General features: G+C 42.5%; 1 protein-coding gene across 1 annotated transcript; it reads right to left on the reverse strand.

The window, feature by feature from the left end:
• Nucleotides 1-1,202: 1,202 nt before the first annotated feature.
• CUNH6orf58 (chromosome unknown C6orf58 homolog) lies at nt 1,203-16,923 on the reverse strand. The gene is made up of 6 exons (XM_009281536.1): nt 16,605-16,923; nt 12,217-12,303; nt 7,920-8,104; nt 4,960-5,093; nt 4,272-4,510; nt 1,203-1,761 (listed from the first exon to the last, which is right to left on the reverse strand). Exons 1-6 carry the CDS (start codon nt 16,921-16,923, stop codon nt 1,574-1,576), a joined length of 1,152 nt encoding a protein of 383 aa, XP_009279811.1. The 3' UTR covers nt 1,203-1,573.
• Between the last annotated feature and the right edge of the window lie 2,444 nt (nt 16,924-19,367).

Consider the following 19,367-nt stretch of genomic DNA (forward strand, 5'->3'; position numbering starts at 1 on the left):
ACCCGCGGCGCGGCCGCGCTCCCCGGCACCGCGCTCCGGCCTCGGCGGGAGGGCGGGCTGTCCAGGGCAGCCTCGGAAGGTGCCTGCCGGAGGGTCCCTGCTGGAAGGGCCCTTGCTCAGCCGCTACCGAGGCTGCGAGAGCTTCTTTCAGCCGCTCTGGTGCTGGGGGAAAGGCCGGGAGCCCAAATCTCACCCCTAACGTCCGTGGAAAACCTTTGGCTGTTGTACGTGTGTCAGGAAGGTTATCACTAGAACGGCTGCAAATGAAATGTGGTATGTGAGTGCAACAGAGCGGAACCGCGTGCTCCAGCAGAAGAGCAAGTGGCACATGCATCTCTCCTTACGAGTGAGGGGTATGGGACAGAGTTACCAACTGAGATGCCAGGTACAACCGAAACTGTGCGGCAGACCTAAAATGGTGGCAAAGCAAAGCTGCTTTCCCTTGTTTTGTCTTAGGAGTCTAAGGCTTGTGTTATTCTTAACCACGCTGTAGTGCAAGCTATAATCTGAGAGGATGCAGCAGGCACTGGCTGTATTGCCGTCCTCTGCGCTCCACCACGGAAAGGGAGCTCCAGCCGTGCCTACTCTCTGGGGGGAGTTTTCATAAGGATGAAGGATCCAAGTCAGCAGATTTCCTAAGAAACTCCAACCCCTGGCTGCCTGCGGGCGCCTTGTCCCCCTTCCCTACAACCTCTGATGCCAAGTTGTTACAATTAATTCCCAATATGTGTTATCACCCAGAAGACCGGGATCAGCACTTGCGTCTGAGTGTGCCAGGCGCTAGGAGGACACACAGTGCGAACGCATCTCTTCCTCAGTAACCAAATCTAACATATGACATGCTGCAACAAGAAGGATTAGACATGGGGGTAATGGAAAAACAACCTGTGGCCATACAGACTATGTAATCGCATAAATCAATAGATAGATCAATGTTTTCTTGAGGTAAGTGAAATGAATCAAATACCAGAAATCTCTGTTGGTCATGTAAGAGCCGCTACAGAATAAGCTCATTTGCTTCAAGACTTCTCGGGGACTGGCTCCACAGTACCACGTGAGGCACGCACTTGTTGCAAAGCAGCATACCAAGGGGATCCATCTGTACTCAAGTATTTAATCTGATAAGCCTGAAAGCTTCAAATTTGATTGCAGCTGGTCTGCAAAATAATGACTTTGGTGAGAAACAGTCGAGGCATTGGTTTTGGATCAGAACTTCAAAGAAAAGTTTCGGGTGATCATCTGTTAGACCATCAAGGACCCGAGTAACTACATATCTGGTGGGATCCCTGTATACAGAGAAAAAAAACAGTGAAACAGAATATAATTTGCCTTTATTTAATTTTGTTTCCAATAATGACATATTATTTATAAAGTCCAAAAAAGTAATAAAGTAAGATTTTCTGTGAGGCATTTTATTTATAAGGAAACGAGTTAAACAAATGAGCTAATTAGGAAAATTAAGGATAAAAATATTGATTCAATATGAGAGAGGTGCACACATGGCTACTCAGGAAATCCTGCTGTAAGAAATTACCAAGGCCAGATTACCAGACATATCTGCTAGAAGATTAAATCAATCAATGTTGGAACTGCTTTTTCTCAAGAAACTGGGCGCTGTCAAATCCGTTCCTTTCAAATCATTATATATTCCCACTGGGTCAAACTTCTGGCTCGAAGCCAAGTCTTCAATCAGTTTTCGGCCCATTTTTCTTCCTGCTTCAGTAGACATAGCCTTTTGCCAGAGCTTCAGCAGCAATCCTCCTTGGAAAGAAACACAACGTGACATTGTCAAATTAACGTGGAGCACATGCAGCTCACAGCACACAAGGGATGAAGCGCACATCTGGCAACCAACACCCACCACTCTCCTGTGGACAGTGAAACGCAGACAAAGCTGGAGCATGCCAATGGGGTAATAATTGCCTACAACTGTGTAGGGCCATTCATTCAGCTCAGGATCTTTTGTATTGATAGACAACAGGGCTTGTTCCCTTGTCACCAGTGTCGCAGGTCAAAATGATTGAAGACACATGTTAAGGTCTTGTTCTGCAATTGCACATAGCTTCATGGCTTATGAAGCAGCAGCCTGGTAGTTATAATCATGCACGTCTTTGTTTTTACTCTAAATCAATGAAGAATTTGCATTTCTGCCAGCTAAGGCCTGAAGTTAAAGAAGCAGATGATCCTAACACTTTCATCCGGGCAATGAGCAGTGGCTCTCTAGGAAGTGTGCCTGACCAGTCCAGCATTAGCACTCATTTGCAGGATAGTCATTGCCTGCTCCCCACTCCTCTCAGTGCTGATGAATCCTATGGTGGATATAGGGCCCACAGAAGAAATCTGAGGGTAAAAAAAAGTCTACTAGAAAACCAAGAGGAGTTTATTCTCTTGCAAAACATGCTTTTATATAAAACTGGCAACAGTGAAGAATTGAATTTGCACAGTATTGTATAAGGGAGATGAGGAGTTAAGAGGAGAAGACAGCAAATGGTCCTCTTGCTTAGGAGGACCACAGGAGGACCGCAGGAAAGGTGAGGACAGCAGGAAAGGTCTCGAATAACAATGCATCTGCTGTTCTGCCTTCAGATATTGGTGAGGGGCAGAGCATAAAAAGTAAAGCTTCTGACTGTCCATGAGTCAGGAAGCTTTAGAGGTAGCACAGCGCTCTCTCAATACAGGTCCCTGCTGGACTGGCAGAGGCAGCTAGAGGAAAATAAAGAGTAATCAAACTCTGAATCAAGAAATCAAATCTCACTCTGGGTTGGACAGGGTCCTGTCCTAAGAGGTACTGAGGCCCTCTATCCGCTGATGAATTTTGCAGCACCAGAAGAGGACTCCACATTTTACAGAATGTATTTAAAAGTTTGAGGAATCCGACGCTACAAAAACAGTATGTCACATTTTGTCATGAGAGTTTTGTGGCAATAAGATCTAGTGTTTCAGGTCCCCGCTCAGGCTGTGTATCCAGACCCAAGTCAAATTTAGTTTAAAGCTCCTTTTCTGATCTGCAAAGCAGTCACCAGGTTGAGTTAGCTGGCATTTAACTCTCAGCTGAATGCAAAACCCATCCCTTCAAAGCAGGGTCAGGAAAATCTCCCGCCTGCAAAGCAAGGGATTTCAGCTACAGGCTTCATTATGGCTGCACCTGCATGAAACTTCTTCATCCCTCTCTTTCCTTCCCTCTACGGTGTTCAGCATCCACGCCTCTTTTCCTCTCTCCCTCCAGTGCTGCCCTCATCTGCTCTGCTGCCCTGGTGCTCTGCTTCCTCCTTGCTGCCCTGCTGGTCATGCTTTTCCTTGCTGTGCCCCCTCCCCTCCTGGAGGTAGGTCAAGAAGCCCTGAACTGTGTCATAGACTACCAGGCATGGGATAGAGCTGTTAAGATTCTTATTTGTGCTATGCGGAAAGTGTGAAGGAAGCACTCTGTGATGTGAGGATGCTCTTTTGTAACACTGAATAGCTTCATTAAACTGCCTTTTTTAGCTATAGATATGGTTAGTGAGAGAATTTTCACTGAAATGAATAGGCAGAAGAAGATCACAAAACAAATGCCATAGCTCTGGATACTAGTTTTTCAGTGTATTTCTATTTAAAGAACCAAAATAACATTCCTTCACAAAGGACAAACAAAAATATCCAACCCAGCAATACCTTCGAATGAACTGAAACCTCAGAAGAGTGTAATTCTGTGTCTCACCGCTGGATGGTGATGCACAACTTATTTTAGTGAACATGATGAAGCCAGCATTGTCTAAGGATACAGTTTTGCTGGGACAGATGATATTCTCTGTTAAACCAAAGACTGAGACAAAACAAAAAACCAAAACCAGAACACTTGTGGAAACACAAATTGTTGTTCATGATCATTTTCCCATTTTTTTGTAATGACCTCAACTGATCTAATAACTTCATTTACAGCTTTAATGGTTTCAGAATTAGCTGGTGAAACACAAACTAGTGTCTGTGTTTTTAAAGTTCCTGTGAAAACTGGAGAAAAAAAAAGTAAGATCACCTGCTCCAGCAAACCATGCATTTGTCTCATGTGAAATCCTCACTGCGTATCGTCAGTGTCCCATTGCTGCGTTTGCTCTCTGGTGTGTTGTTTACTTATGGTTGTATTTTTAGCTGTACTGCTTTATTGTTAGTCTCTAGAAAGTGTTTATACTATTGTGTATCAAAAATCAGTGTGTTCACATGGAGAAATGTGTAGAAACAGAGAACAAGATATTAAATATGTATGGATTACAGACATTTGTAGGTCGGGCTCATACCTGTTAATTGATTTGCTTTGTGAAGAGCTCTCAGTGAAAGCAGGACTCTGTTTTGCTGTGGACTGAAGTCACTAATGGACGGGAGGACATCCCCTTCAACGAGCATCCTCTGGGGCAGGAAAGCCTGGAAGTTGTTTATATTCTGTAAATCTGTAGAGAAGTGTGTGGCTGCAATGAAATCTACGGCATTAGCCCAGTCTTCACCGAAACTTGCTTCTGGATCAGAGAGATATTTTAAGCTGAAAGAGATTAAAATAAAAATGTAATAGATAATTGAAATCCACTGTAGAACACATTAGTCTATCAGTTTTCCTAGAGATGTTTTGTTCAGTGTAAAATCCTGAGTGGTCTCAGTGCCACAGTGACTTAAAGCTGCCTTCAGCACTTTACACGTAATTTCTCCTGGCATCACTGCCTCTGGCCAGGCTACACAGCTCCTGACTGGGGCCCTGGCTCCCAGAGAGGAATCAGCATCTCATGTTAAGCCCACAGCCTGCTCACCCATTGCAACCTGGGCAGCCATCTCTCGCTGGTCATCCCATGCTCCGAGAGAGCGGAAGCAAGAGCAGACCCTGAAGAGTAGAGGCCTGAAGTAGGAAAGCTCGTGCGGACTTTGTTGAGATACTGTCCTTCCAAAGAGGCATGCAGGTGGGAAGATCCCCCTTGGGCACGTCTCTCATCCCCGTACCTGTCCTGGAACTTGGGCAGCGCGTAAGCAATGGAGGAGACGTGCGCCCTCCACATGAGACAGAGGGCATCATCCAGTTTGAAGGAGGAGAAGGTTGCAGGGCTCACGGCTTTGTGTTCTGTAGACAACAGATACTGCAGCAACAGGGAGGAAAAAAAGCAGAGAAATGGGGTGATGGCTTAAACCCGATGAATTTTTCAGACTTACACACATACCTCACAAAATAGTAAGTTTGCAAGCTAAGGGAAATTGCTTTTGAGTAGTTAGAATGTGCTGCTTTGTAAGTAACTGTAAAGTCTGACATAGGGAGAAAAAGATGTTTAATATAGACCTATTAAGTGAATACGTATCCCCACTGAAGCTAATTGGAGTTACCGTTCTTTGACTTCAACAGAGCGAGGGTTTACCCACGTAATCTAGGTATTCTGTCACAATAATTCAGTGGACTTTTGCATCTGAGTGCCATGGAAACTTCTGTGCTGAAATATTGGATTCCTTGAAAATCTGTTTATATTCTTTCAGCCACAACTTTCTGGAGATTTTCAGAAAATAAGAAAATTATTCTTAATGGTTATCATCATGGCTATTTGAGATGTAGATCTTTTATAATAACTTCTGAAACATACAGCTTAGGAAAAAAAAATCTTAAAAAAACAAATCCAGTCTTGCTCCTAAAAACTCTACCTTCAGTCACAGTTGCCAAGAGGGACTTTGTTCAGGTTTAAATTTTCTGATCATTATCAATTCCCCCTGAGCTGGAAGACAGGGATGGCGAGCAGGATGAACCCCCCATAATCCAAGAGGAAGCAGTTAACGACCTGCTACACCACCTGGATGCTCACAAGTCTATGGGGCCGGATGGGATCCACCCGAGAGTGCTGAGGGAGCTGGCGGAGGAGCTCGCTAAGCCACTCTCCATCATCTATCAGCAGTCCTGGTTAACGGGGGAGGTCCCGGATGACTGGAGGCTTGCCAATGTGACGCCCATCTACAAGAAGGGCTGGAAGGCGGATCCGGGGAACTACAGGCCTGTCAGCCTGACCTCGGTGCCGGGGAAGATTATGGAGCGGTTCATCTTGAGGGCGCTCACAAGGCATGTGCGGGACAACCAGGGGATCAGGCCCAGCCAGCACAGGTTCATGAGAGGCAGGTCCTGCTTGACCAACCTGATCTCCTTCTATGACCAGGTGATCCGCCTAGTGGATGAGGGAAAGGCTGTGGATGTGGTCTACCTGGACTTCAGCAAGGCCTTTGACACTGTCTCCCACAGCATTCTCCTAGAGAAGCTGGCGGCTCACGGCTTAGAAAGGTGTACTCTGCGCTGGGTCAAAAACTGGCTGGACGGCCGGGCCCAGAGAGTTGTGGTGAGTGGAGTTCAATCCAGTTGGCGGCCGGTCACGAGCGGTGTTCCCCAGGGCTCAGTTTTGGGGCCGGTCTTGTTCAATATCTTTATCAATGATCTGGATGAGGGGATCGAGTGCACCCTCAGTAAGTTTGCAGACGACACCAAGTTGGGCGGGAGTGTTGATCTGCTCGAGGGTAGGAAGGCTCTGCAGAGGGACCTGGACAGGCTGGATCGATGGGCCCAGGCCAACTGTATGAGATTCAACAAGGCCAAGTGCCGGGTCCTGCACTTCGGCCACAACAACCCCATGCAGCGCTACAGGCTTGGGGAAGAGTGGCTGGAAAGCTGCCTGTCAGAAAAGGACCTGGGGGTGTTGGTCGACAGCCGGCTGAACATGAGCCAGCAGTGTGCCCAGGCGGCCAAGAAGGCCAAGGGCATCCTGGCCTGTATCAGAACTAGTGTGGCCAGCAGGAGTAGGGGAGTGATGGTGCCCCTGTACTCGGCCCTGGTGAGGCCGCACCTCGAATACTGTGTTCCCTTTTGGGCCCCTCACTACAAGAAGGACGTTGAGGTGCTGGAGCGTGTCCAGAGAAGGGCAACGAGGCTGGTGAGGGGTCTGGAGAACAAGTCTTCTGAGGAGCGGCTGAGGGAACTGGGGTTGTTTAGCCTGGAGAAAAGGAGGCTGAGGGGAGACCTCATCGCTCTCTACAACTACCTGACAGGAGGTTGTAGCGAGGTGGGTGTCGGTCTCTTCTCCCAAGTAGCAAGCGATAGGACGAGAGGAAATGGCCTCAAGTTGTGCCAGGGGAGGTTTAGATTGGATGTGAGGAAAAATGTCTTTCCTGAAAGAGTGGTTAAACATTGGAAGAGGCTGCCCAGGGAAGTGGTGGAGTCCCCATCCCTGGAGGTATTTAAAAGACGAGTAGATGTGGTGCTTAGGGACATGGTTTAGTGGGCATGGTGGTGTTGGGTTGACGGTTGGACTCGATGATCTTAGAGGTCTTTTCCAACCTTAATGATTCTATGATTCTATGATTATTTGACTACCAACGAAAATGTTGAATATAGCAGCCTGTCTATAAAAATAGTTACTGAATCTATGCAGTAAGAAATACTGTCATCTTTGGGATTAGGGAACAGCTGAATGAGGAGGAAAGAGAAACTTGCATAAATAAGTGTCCTTCTGAATGAAGTTTCAGCATTTTCAGTTTTTTAGATGTTCAAAGGAATAAATGAACCATATAAAACCAACGCAAGGCCATTTCTCAAGGGTAATGTTCTATCTCGCATGCTTATTTTGCATTGCTAATGTAAGCAGTATAGCAAGAATACAAATATAGCTGTTAACAAAACAGTCTCTTGGGCCAGACTCCAAAATACAGAATTATCTTAAAGGAAGGAAAAAATCCATAACCTGTAAAAATCCCGGCCTTCTTATCTCTGACTGACTTTACGTCATGCTTTTAATTTTTTCTGCTTGTTACTTTTATATCAAGCTGTTATTGAAAGCAAACCAAACTCTCTGAATCTTACAAATAACAGTAATAATAGTTTTTAAAAGTAATATTCTGGTATCATTTCCGACAAAATATGAAAAAAAAGTAAAATTGTTTACTTCAAAATAGGCCTTCCACTCATCCATGAGCTTGGGAATGCGAGACCGGCAGTCGGCAACACTGTAACAGAAATCAGCTCTTCGCTCCTCTGGTGGCAATATTTCTATCTCGTACTGCAGCTGCCCAAAGAGGCCAGCCTCCACTGCCCCCAGAAAGGGTATGATAGCAAGGTAGTAGTTCATACCTGTAACAATAATTAAAAAGGTGGAGGTATTAACCACAAGCAAATAAAAAATTCCTGCATAGAAAAATGAAAACTCTCCCATACTAAATGCAACCGTTTCAAATTGCCACTGATACAACTGTGTTCAGCAGTGGGACATATGGACTGAAATGCACTAATGATGATATCAGTATTGATTTAGATATGATTTGCAGTATTCATTTATACATTGTCCTTTAATAGCCTTGCATGAGCTGACAGTGTGCTATACTTTGCAGGAAAGGACAAACAACTGAAAAAAGTTAGATCTTTATAGATTGTCATGGACAGGACATCAAAAGTCTGTCAAATATTAGTTGCAAACTAAGTACAGAAAGACTAAGGGGTACTCCATGAATATCATTTTCATTGAAAAAAACCTTTTCTATGCATCCTAGGCATGTAAGAAAGGAAAAGGCAAATACTAGTGATATTTTACTGGAAAATACTAATTTTGCTTTTAAAAAAGATTTTGCTCACTGAAAACTTCTTGGAAATGGTCTCTGTTTATTTGTTTAGATTTATTTTAGGATGATGGCTTCCTTTGGTCTGATCCATAAGTTGGAGCAGTCAGACCTAGCATGTAGGAAACCCAGGTTCAGTTCTCACCTGTGCCAGACCACATCTCCAGTGAGAGTGCCCATAGGGCTATTTGATATTCCTCATTTGAAAGGAGGATTTTAAATTCTCCTCTTAATTGTGTCCTCTTTGTAGAAATAAAGTTTAATAACTTTCAGTGAAGAAGAACCTGGAGACCTGCTGTTCTCCCTCTTGTGTGGGTACTCCTGAGCCATTGCACTGAGGAGTCATTTACTCATGCTTGGTCTCAGGGCCACGGATTGCCTAGGTATTTTGTACACAGTCCCAGCAGTGAGGACCAAAATCATCAAAACCTGACCACCTACCACGTATCCCTGTCCTACTCATGGCAAACCATTGTTCCACCTCCTGTATGTGGGCCTGGCTGGGTATTCAGGAGGAAATGTATGGCCAGTCAGAAGAGCAAAGGAGAAGTCCCAAGTGACGAGAAGACAGTGTCACACTGGGAGTCATTGCTCAGCTGGGTCTTGCTTCTTGTTCACTATTTTCATGAGAACTGTTGAAACCTGGATTTCACATCAGAAAGTACTTACATTCTTTTAAATGGGCTTGCATATATTACATATTTATACCTGCCTGGGGGACTCAGAGGGCAGAAAACAATGCAGGAAAGGACTATACTGAATATTATTCTAGGCAAAAAGGACTGAACTTCTTAAGCAGGGAGTGTCTCATATATCCTGGGGCGTATTAAACGTGAGTTTCTGGTTTAAGCTCATTCCCAGCTTCGTATGACTACTCACGCCAGGGAGGGCTGCCCTTGAAGGCCAGCCAAAACCACTTACATCCTCAGACGTAAGATGTAAGAGATGTTTCTGTGCAGTCTGAAAGACTTTTTGCACGTTCCTGCTGCAATAGGGTAAATCAAGGCTGAGTTTATACATTTTCTGGAGGCAACAAAATTAGTATCATGCAAATGTGCAGTGTTTAGTAGTGAAGAGCAGGAATGCTAACACTGAGAAAGTAAAGGTGGTGGTTTCTGTTCCAGGAAGGTCCTCTGCTTGCACAGGGTTATGCAATGACCCTTCTTACTTGTCACTGCATGGGACACCTTCCCAAGGAACACCTAGTGCTAGTCACCCACAGAGACAGGAAACTGAACTTAATAGTTGGAGTGAGTATCACAGTGAGCTTTGGTTTTACTCTAAATTTACATTTTAAATTTACTCTATGCTTACATCTTTGATCACCTGAAGATACACACATGTAATTGCTGGCTTACAGCCAGAAGCTTCATTCCAAGGGCCTCTACAAGAAAGTGCTTGTGTGGCAGGGAAGGGACAGAGCTGCTCACTGCAGCCTGCCAGCAGGTCTGGTGGAAAGGGGACTTGTGACAGGACGGCAGGGAAGCTGAGGGTGTGAGGGACGGAAGTGATGGAGGGCAAATGTGCTAGAGGAAAAAGAACATGAGGCTTTCCCTTCCCTAGGAAGGGAAAGAATATTGAAACTGGAGGACTTACAAGGCCTTTTACCTCCTTAAAAAAGTATTTCCATCATTTTATTGCCTTTAGATACAAGTAGTGATTGTAACCTATAGGTCAGGCTTGTCTTCCCCCCGCCCCCCATCCTATCTGTCAGTTCTCTTTCTGAAAAAATAAAAGACAAACTTTCCCAAAGAGTCAGAGTTCCAGTTTCAGAAAAAAAAAGGGAGTCTAAAAATATTGACTTTGACCTAGATCAGATAAAAAGTAAATTTTAGGGTTTTTAAAATAATGTGTTCATTCATCTTTTGAATAATGGAAGCAAAAATATCCTTTGGGGGATTCTATTGGACTGGTTGGAATATGTTACTTGGTTTGGGTGTAGGCAAATTAATTAAATGTTTCTTATTTATCAAATGAGTAAATTTAACTGTTGTTTATGTTTTTTCATGGGCTTAGAAAAAAATTGCGTTGTAAGATGAACCCTGTGGAAATCTAGGTATGCACTTTTGTTTGAGGAATCTATTTCCATATAGACACTGACTGTAAAAATACCAGAGGGAAATAGGCTACACATGTTCTTGCACTTGAGACAGTGAGCACTGTAGTATTGGTGCCTTTTCTGTTGACGCTACAAGTGTTATTCATTGGGCTGCCCTGTGCAACAATAAGTGGATACCCTTGAGTTGCATGTGGCATTCCAGATCACTTCCTTTCCTCTTCTGCAAAGATTTTAGCTAGAAGTGGATACAACTGGTTTTTCCTTTCTATGTAAAAACCTGGTTATAGTATCCTGTCTCACGCACTATTATTTCTCCCATGATCCTGGCAGTGGACCTACCCTTATGTTCCACAGGAGAATAAGGTGCTCTGCCACATCTACCAGGCGTGATGCCAACAGCACATATGGCTGAGTTAGCTCACAGCTGGTCCTTCAGTAGAGTTTGTCACTTTGCCTTTTCTCTGCTCTGCCTAGTGCAAAGGTGGTTCCAAATTTGATACCACCATCATTGAGATGACACTGCTTCCTGCAATGCATATTTGCTTAGTTGCAATGGATAGACCCATTCTCCTACTACACCTATGATATACATTTTTACAAATTAAATTCTTGTGTCTCTCAGGCTAAGAGAAACCATGTATTAACATGATCCCTCTGGTTCAACAGGGCAACATACGAATGGCCTGAATCATCAAAATTATCCAGGAAATTTGAATGTTTCCTTTTTTTGGGAAGACTGAATGATCTGGATGTGTATTTTTAGAGATAATGAGGAAAACACTGAGAATGTCGGTGGCATTGACATTGGAAATTCAGATCTTTACACTTCTTTCCATCTTCAGTTTGTTGTGACTTATTGGAATAATGAAAAAACTTCCAGAATTTCAGCCTACTAGAACTCCAAAGCCAATATTAAAGAGAACAGAAATTGTCTGATAGCTCATGTACACCAGGTCAAAGTATTAACTGAGTTTCAGCTGGGTACTTAAAAGCCTGCTAGATAAATGTTGTCAGTGCTATGAAGGTAATGAAGTTATTTAGATATCGTGGGCACAAAGTCTCCCTTTATTTCATTCTACTGATCACAGTGAAGTTGTGGAGGTGCAACTGAAGGCAGAAAAGTCCTGTCAGATTTCTATTACTGAGGGTGATGCAAGAACCACAAAGATTCCTGCATGACATTCTCACATTAAGTTTTAGTTTGAAGTACTAGCATCTAAGCTGAACAAATCTGCTCTGAAGTAATTGAAAACTGTAATTTCTACAAATGTCTACCAATATAGATACCCATCATGGTGTTTCCCACGTGTTTTTACATGCATTTTTGCAGTGTAAACATTTTTAAGGCTGTAAATTTGCATTTTTTTCCTTCCTCAAATAAGTTATCAAAGTCAATTAACTTTCATTTACTCACTCACACTTAGGTGTCTTGCTGCAAATTTTCAATGGAGACTTATGTAGCACTGGAATTACTTTGTAATACAGAAGTCTAAGGGGAAGAAAGATTCTAAATTGCCTTCTAGGACACTAATCGCGTTTTGGGGAAGAACAGTGTAACAGCGTATACTTACAGGACCACCAGCTTCTTACAGATATGCACAGGAGGTCTCCATCTTCATAGCCACAGGAAGTCACACTGGAAGGATCTGCTAATCTGCCTGAATCAAATGAAATAATACACCAAACACTTCTCAATCTTTTTCACACAAGAAATCACACTGAGATGAAAAAAAATATATAGGAGTAAAGCATGCAGAATTTTGCTCAGAGAAGCAGAACAATTACTGTTGCTTTGCCTCATAAACTACTGTTCCTAGAGTAGTTGAATTTCTCAGTCAATACTTCATGCAGTGCATAGCAATTTGATTGTGGTTTACAGCTCAATTTATTCCTCACTGTAAATGTATTCTGAGAATTTATGGAACTGTCTGAAAGTAGGACATCACAGTGATATTTTTATGGAGGTATAAATATACATGCACATACGGACATAAACACATGCATAGCTAATGCATCATTTTCAATAGATGCAGGGCTACTAGCGTAGGAGAGCTGCTTAACGAGCAGAAAAGCACAAATTAAATGTGCTAGTAATTGTCTCACCTAATTGGGTTGTGTGATACAGAATCCCTTCCAGTTTAATGATGCATACAAACATGGCCTTACTGTGAAGCTAAGCATGCAAACGTTGTTGTATCTGATTAGCAGAATTTTCAAGCATCTGTGCTGTAGCAAACATACAAGACATTTCACAATTATTCGTGACAGCATGTAAGGCGTATTTTACTTTAAGCATGTGATGTGGAGAAATAGGCTAATTCCTGAAAGCATAATGTACGTGTACATTATGTGGTAATTAGTCATGTAGTGAGTCAGGAAGTCTGCTTTAAGTGTATGACGTGAAATTACCATGGTCAGGTCCAACGACTTGAACTATTCTAGAAGCTCCCAAACTCTGCCCTGCAGAGCACTTACTCTCTGACGAGTCAGCTGAATGCCAACATTGTCACTTGTCAGATTAGAAATAAACCTCATTACATTCTTTAAAAACCAAACCAAATTTTCTGATACTTTTTACTTGAGAAGAAGAGATGATCATGAACCATGTGCGTACAGGTTACCCTAATTATCCTCTCTAGCTGACTGGACAGAGCTTGTGCTTTGGGGCATGCTGGCTGCTCAAGCCTGTATCTTTCAGTAGCAGAGCACTGAGAGCATGAACTTGCAGTGGTGAGGAATGCAGTTCAACAGGATATTGTTTTTTTAATGAAAAATTATATTTTTTAATATTTACAGAAAGATTTTTTTTCAAGATTTTACTTTGACACAGGGCATCAGAAATAGGCAGCAGTAGTTCACTGGTGTGCAAAGGGGATGAATGGGAAGGATAAAGGAAAAGAAGAAAAAGACGACAAAATGTTGCAGAAGAATTGCACATGAGATTTACCAAAGATTGTTAGCCTAGGTGTTTTGGGAAAATGAAGAGTCCCGGGCAGTATCGGTGATAATTATATGTATAAATGACTTGGAGTTGGAAGCACTAACCCTACTTCCAGGTCTACACTCCAGGTTTCTCCTCTCTGCTCCCTCCTGTTCCCTGTGCTTAACATGATTGTTATTTCAGTCTTCAGGTCTACCCAAGCTATCTCAGTCTTTCTCTGTATTGACAGTGCCTCCTAGCTGTATGTCATTAGCAACTATGTGCAACCTCATCAGCAAGATTTCTCTGCTATTTTTTGTGGCAAGATTGTTAATGAAAAAGCTAAATGCAGTTGTTCTCAAGAATGATAATTGAAAAACTCTGAGCATATCCTCCACTTAGCTGTAAACTTCCCTTAGCAACACTCATCACTAAACTCTCCTTTAAGTGTTCCCTTACCAGATTTGAAATCTCCCTTTTCATTCTTATTTTTTAAAGTGTCATTAAAAACTTTCATTCTATGCTTTGATTATACAAAGGGAGGAAATGCATTTCTGGACTTCGGTAAAACATCAATTATACCATAAAAGAAAATATCCAGTTAGTCTGACACAATCTACCTTCGATTCATGTAAGCGGCACTCCATCCCTTTTTCTATTTAGCTCCATATCTTTAATATTCTTTCCTCTACACTTATTCTAATGTCTCACCTACTGCTGATGTAAAAGAAATAGATTTTTTTATGTCCTTATCCCATTTTTCCTTCTTCTTAAATATAGGTACAACCTTTCCTACTCTTCGGACATACAATACCACCTGAATCTTTCTTAAAGTTCTTGCTCCTGGACTTGTATTTCTGTATGTCAGTCCTTCCAAGTGGGGGTAGAGACCATCCAGTTTCCTCTGTCTGTGTAGGTAGGACTCTCCGTTTAGCTCTGTCTCCCAAGTGACAATTTTTATTTCCACAATCTCATTCCTATCAGCCATGCTGTCTCAACATCATTGTCTACTGTAAATTTAGGCAAATTACTGATTTCATTTTATGTCCATGAGTAGATTATTGCAGATCTTTGTACCACTCATTAAATAGTAGCTTCACTTGCTCTTTACGGTTTATATAGGATCATATCCACAAAAATATTTTCTCAAGCAACATAACTTTCATGACCAGACAGGATTCTTCATGCAAAAATTTTTGTAGCATTTTCAAGGATCTGCTGTCCTGCACCATGAATTCAAATCCTGCTTTTGCTTGCCCAAGCCTATTATGTTGATACACAAATGCTTCAGTCATTCCTCACTAATCTAGCTGAGCTGCCTATGTGCATTAGGTTTAGCCAGTTGCTAACCTCACTACTGTACTCACCAAAATTATGTCTTTCTTCCCCCCTTATCCACTTATCCTTCAACTTCTTATATTTTTTACTGTTAAACTCTTTCCAGCCATGTGATATTTCTCCTTCTATTTTTTCAACCTTCTGATCATGTAAATTCAAAAATATATCTCCTTGCCTAAGGACCAGTCCTATGACTCTTTGGCAGGTGACAGTAGGTCTTTACCTGTCTGTGCAACCAGGTGCAAATCTTCCTCTCACCCACCGTGTCCCTCATCTCTATTTGGGAACTGTCACTGCAACCAGGCACATCTTCACTTTGTGGATGAGGCCACCCTACATAACTAGATCATTTCCACCAGGTCACCACTCAAGCGTAGCTTCTGCATCCAAACATCTTTGCCTCTGCCACACATTGGGCCAACTCTCCTGCTGCACCAGCCATCCTCTTCATCTTCTCTTTCTTTTCCTATACATAAAGAAGGGAAAGAGGAAAAAGCTTGCCTAAACTCCAACCAAATTCTTCTTGCTGCTGTCTGTTTGCCAGCTAGTTGCCTGCTTGGCTTTTGCTTATTCTACCTCCTTTTCCTCCTTTTCCTCATTTTGACTTAGCAGTTAATTTTCCATTAGGTGTGACTAAATGCTGGCAGCCTTCCTTCACCACCAGCTGCAGCGCCTCTGCTTCTTCCAAACATACGGCTTCAGCCAAACACCACCTCACAAAACTACAGATTGCAACCAATAAAGAAAACAGGCAGACGGATGCATTTGCTTATGCCTGGATACAACCAGGCACAAGTTCCTGAAAACATCATTGACTATTATTCCTTTCTTCCCATCTCTGCCAGTTGGTAGAACAAGGCAAGTCAACTCCAGCTTTGAACGGAAAGCTTCACTGCAAGCTGTGTGTGAAGCAACATGTGGAAGAACACGTTCTCTGATAAAGCCCTCGATAAGATACTGCAGCCTTAGCCTCAAAGGACCTTTCACACGTGTTTCTGTGTCTGCTTCCCTGGGGTGGCCAACAAGCAAACAAGAATGACCGCCCCAGATAACAACCAGCTTTTGGGGGATGAGCCATTAGAATTTGGACATAATTTAAAAAAAAAAAAAACACAAACCAAAAAAAACCCAACAAACAGAACAATCTATAATTTTTGTAAAAAACATTTAGAAAATAAAGAGGCTACTCCTAAACTGATCAAAAAAGGCAAATGGAAACAAATTCTCAGAGGGAGAGGTGGACTTTCGACTATCTGTATTAGAAATGAAACTCAAACCACCAATAAAAGATCATAACATTAACAACCAAAAAAAGCCTATCAGTTAACAATTTAAGAACAGCACTGCAGAGCGCAGGACCTAAAATCTACCTACTGTAAAGCAACTGGGAATACCTTTTCAAAGATTTTCAGCCAACTGAAATATTGCCCATCTAAACCACAGATCTTCTGGATTCTGACCAGTCCTATGTTTAGCAATACCTTTTCCTACTAGGAAGTTTAACAGCTATTGCTCAACAAGGCAAGGGTGTTCCCTTCATTCAGGATTTCTCTTTCAAATCGGCAGCTTAGCTCAGTATCTCAAAATTTACACCGTCTGAGGCTATACTGGGCTTGCGAGGCAGAAACCTTGGAAAGGATGACCCAAGGTGGGTCTGGTAAACACTTAGCTGTTCCAGCACCTTAAGGACATAACTCATACCTGTACGGAATTGCCACCCATGCTGCAATGGTAATCCCCAGAGAATATTGCCAAAATTTTGGGATCCAAAGGCAGTAAAATATTTGGCTGAAGAGTTTAGCAAGTTCTTATACACCCCCAGTCGTTCTTGATAGTTCCATGCATTGATGACAATTTTGTTGTCCTTTACTAGGAAATCCAGCAGGTTTTCAGGGGCAAGATCCCACAGAGGGGGATAGACATCTCCAGTGGTATTTTTTTCACTCCATGCTGGGGCAGTCGCTGGACTCAGGGTAACAGTCACTATAAGAAGAGCATGTATGCCAAAGTAGGGCCGCATTGTGAAGGTTTGTGACCCAGGTGTTTGTGGCTGCAGGGCTTTTATCATGCAAGGTGAGGGCTGGGCAAAAAAGGGTGACTCAGACGCAGAGGTCTCCGTCTCCCTTTCCTCTTTCCAGTGACCCTGACGTGGAGTTGCCAGATTAGCAAGCTGTGAGTAATGCTCTCATCCCTGTGGGATCTGGGGAGCAGCAGCAGATGTTTAAGAGGGATCGATCCGACCAGAACATGTCCAAATCTGTGCTGCCCACAACATTTACCCACCCTCCCAAAAGGCTGAGGTGCTACAGTACTGATTGTAGAGTCGTTTTATCAACCTTTTTGTCCCTGTGTTTCGAACTAGCTGTCACCTTCCCTTTCCATGCCTAATTCCTTCGGGTAAAGAAGGGACAGCAATGCCACAGAGCTCACCCCAAAACAGGCACAGGCAGGGTTAGGTTAGGGCTGAGGTGCTCTGAGGAGGGCTCCAGGTGCCGACCAAGGAGCAGAAGTGACATATGGCAGGCGCTGCCATTGGCACCTTTGTCTTTTGGCCTTGGGACAACTGCCTGCAGCCTTCAGATCCTAAAAGTGTTGGAAGTAGCCAAATTGGCCTGGTTGGAGGCCATGCAGCACCTGGCTAGCTGTATTTTTAGTGTTTGTTTGTCTTGTGTGGAAACGATCATCATAAAGACCTAAAGTCTCCTGCTAAACCTCCATGATCTTGTAGACTTCAAAGGGAATACAAAAGCCACCCCTCCACTGATAAAATTGGTGTCTGACTCAGTTACACTCCAACAAAAATGAAACTGTCCAGCTACCTTCACCTCACCTACTTCTACAACTTTATAATCTCCAGCTGCTTTTTCTCAGATAAGCAATGGTTACAAAAGAGCACTCAGCAAACACACACACCATTTCTTATCTCTGTAGTCTTTGTTTCGCATGAGAAAAATTGCAAATGCCCATTTTCTTTGAAGTAATTCTGTGAGTTTTGATTGGGCTTTGTGTGCTTAAAGTACCTTAAACCCTGGATGAGAGCAAGTCAAAATTGGCTGCAAACTTTTGACAGTAAATTTAAAAGAAATTATCAGTTTAATTAAAAATTTTTCCATCTTCTCTATTTATTAAGAAGACTTTCTAGTAAATAGCATAATTTTTCAATGGTCACTTTTTATTTTTGGCTCCACTACTGAGAAAGAAACCCAAAGGCTTTTGAAAAACAATCAGTGTTCAAGAGAGATTAGCACAGATCTGAGAACACTTTTCCTAATCATGCTGCCTCACAGAGATTTCGAATAATCAAGTTGTTCTTTCATTAAGTTCTATGGATGGGATTTATCTAACCTAACTGTGGACATTTAAACATTGACCTTGCTATGTAGATTCCCTCGGTAGCCAAAGCAGAGAATCAGACATGTGCAGAATGTAACTCGTTTAAAATACACCACTGAGAGATGTATTGCTCGTGACTGACTGTAGAGGGAGTTGAAATTACAAGTTTAGCTTTAAACATAGAAAAATACTTTTAGATTAAATAAAATCAATATTGTTTTTACTTACTTTTACATAATAATATCAGAAATGTTTTCAAAGGTACTTGTTTTTTCTTGAAAGAAGACATTCTATAAAATAATCCTGAGGATAAATGTCAGGAATTGTGTTGGTTTTATATATATATTAGGCTCTAATTGAGGTAATGGGCAGCGAGGCTCACCTGAAAAACAGGGATGCTGAAAGGCATTAGCTAGGGCACAAGATATATGGAGGAAACGTGTGATTCTATGAAATAAAAGGCACAAAGGTCATAATCGCACTAGGGCAGACATTTTAGTTGGGAACATGAAGGAGTAAGTAAAGGTGGGGGTTATTTTTACCATCACTGAAAGAAGTGTCCAATTTGGGAGTCTAAACTCTCTCTGCCTTTCTAGAGTCAAGGAGGAGAGTTTGAATTCTCCTAGTGAGAGGTACCAGTCATTTGTATTACATGACTGGTTTCAGTTTAGGTGCCTAAGGTAAAGAGATGTGAATAAACATCTTCATTTTTCACAGAGATACCATATATATACAATCTCGTGGCAGATTGCATGTAGTAAATTGACTGGTTCCATGTTTGTGTGGAATTTCATCATGCATGAAAAACTGTCCTCCTGCTCTGCCATGTAGAAAGGCAGACCCTACTAACACCAGTCTGGGCAGGCATACAAATATGAATTACTAGTCTGGATGCAAAAACTTTCTCAAAAGACTTATAATAAAGAATTAAGATAAATTAGTGACATAATGCTTGCTTTATATCAATTTTTGAGCTATGTGATAAAAAAAAGGTTTGTGCTATACACTAAATAGTGAATAATATAAAACAAGAATACAGCTATGTTGTGATTTAACCTGGCAGGCAGGTAAACACCACACAGCTGTTCGCTTACTACCCCCCCCCCCCCCCCCCCTCAGCTGGCCGTGGGA

Source organism: Aptenodytes forsteri, unplaced genomic scaffold, assembly GCF_000699145.1.
Source record: "Aptenodytes forsteri isolate BGI_AS27 unplaced genomic scaffold, ASM69914v1 Scaffold82, whole genome shotgun sequence".
In the NCBI taxonomy this organism is placed as follows: Eukaryota; Metazoa; Chordata; class Aves; order Sphenisciformes; family Spheniscidae; genus Aptenodytes; species Aptenodytes forsteri.

Bases quoted from the DNA above. Each gene is read 5' to 3' on its own strand.
- CUNH6orf58 (XM_009281536.1), bottom strand. From the start codon at position 16,923: ATGCGGCCCTACTTTGGCATACATGCTCTTCTTATAGTGACTGTTACC. The intron at 12,304-16,604 runs GTATGAGTTATG...CATTTGATTCAG, and splicing joins TGGGTGGCAATTCCGTACAG to GCAGATTAGCAGATCCTTCC. The intron at 1,762-4,271 runs GTATGAGCCCGA...TTTCTTTCCAAG, and splicing joins CAAAGCAAATCAATTAACAG to GAGGATTGCTGCTGAAGCTC.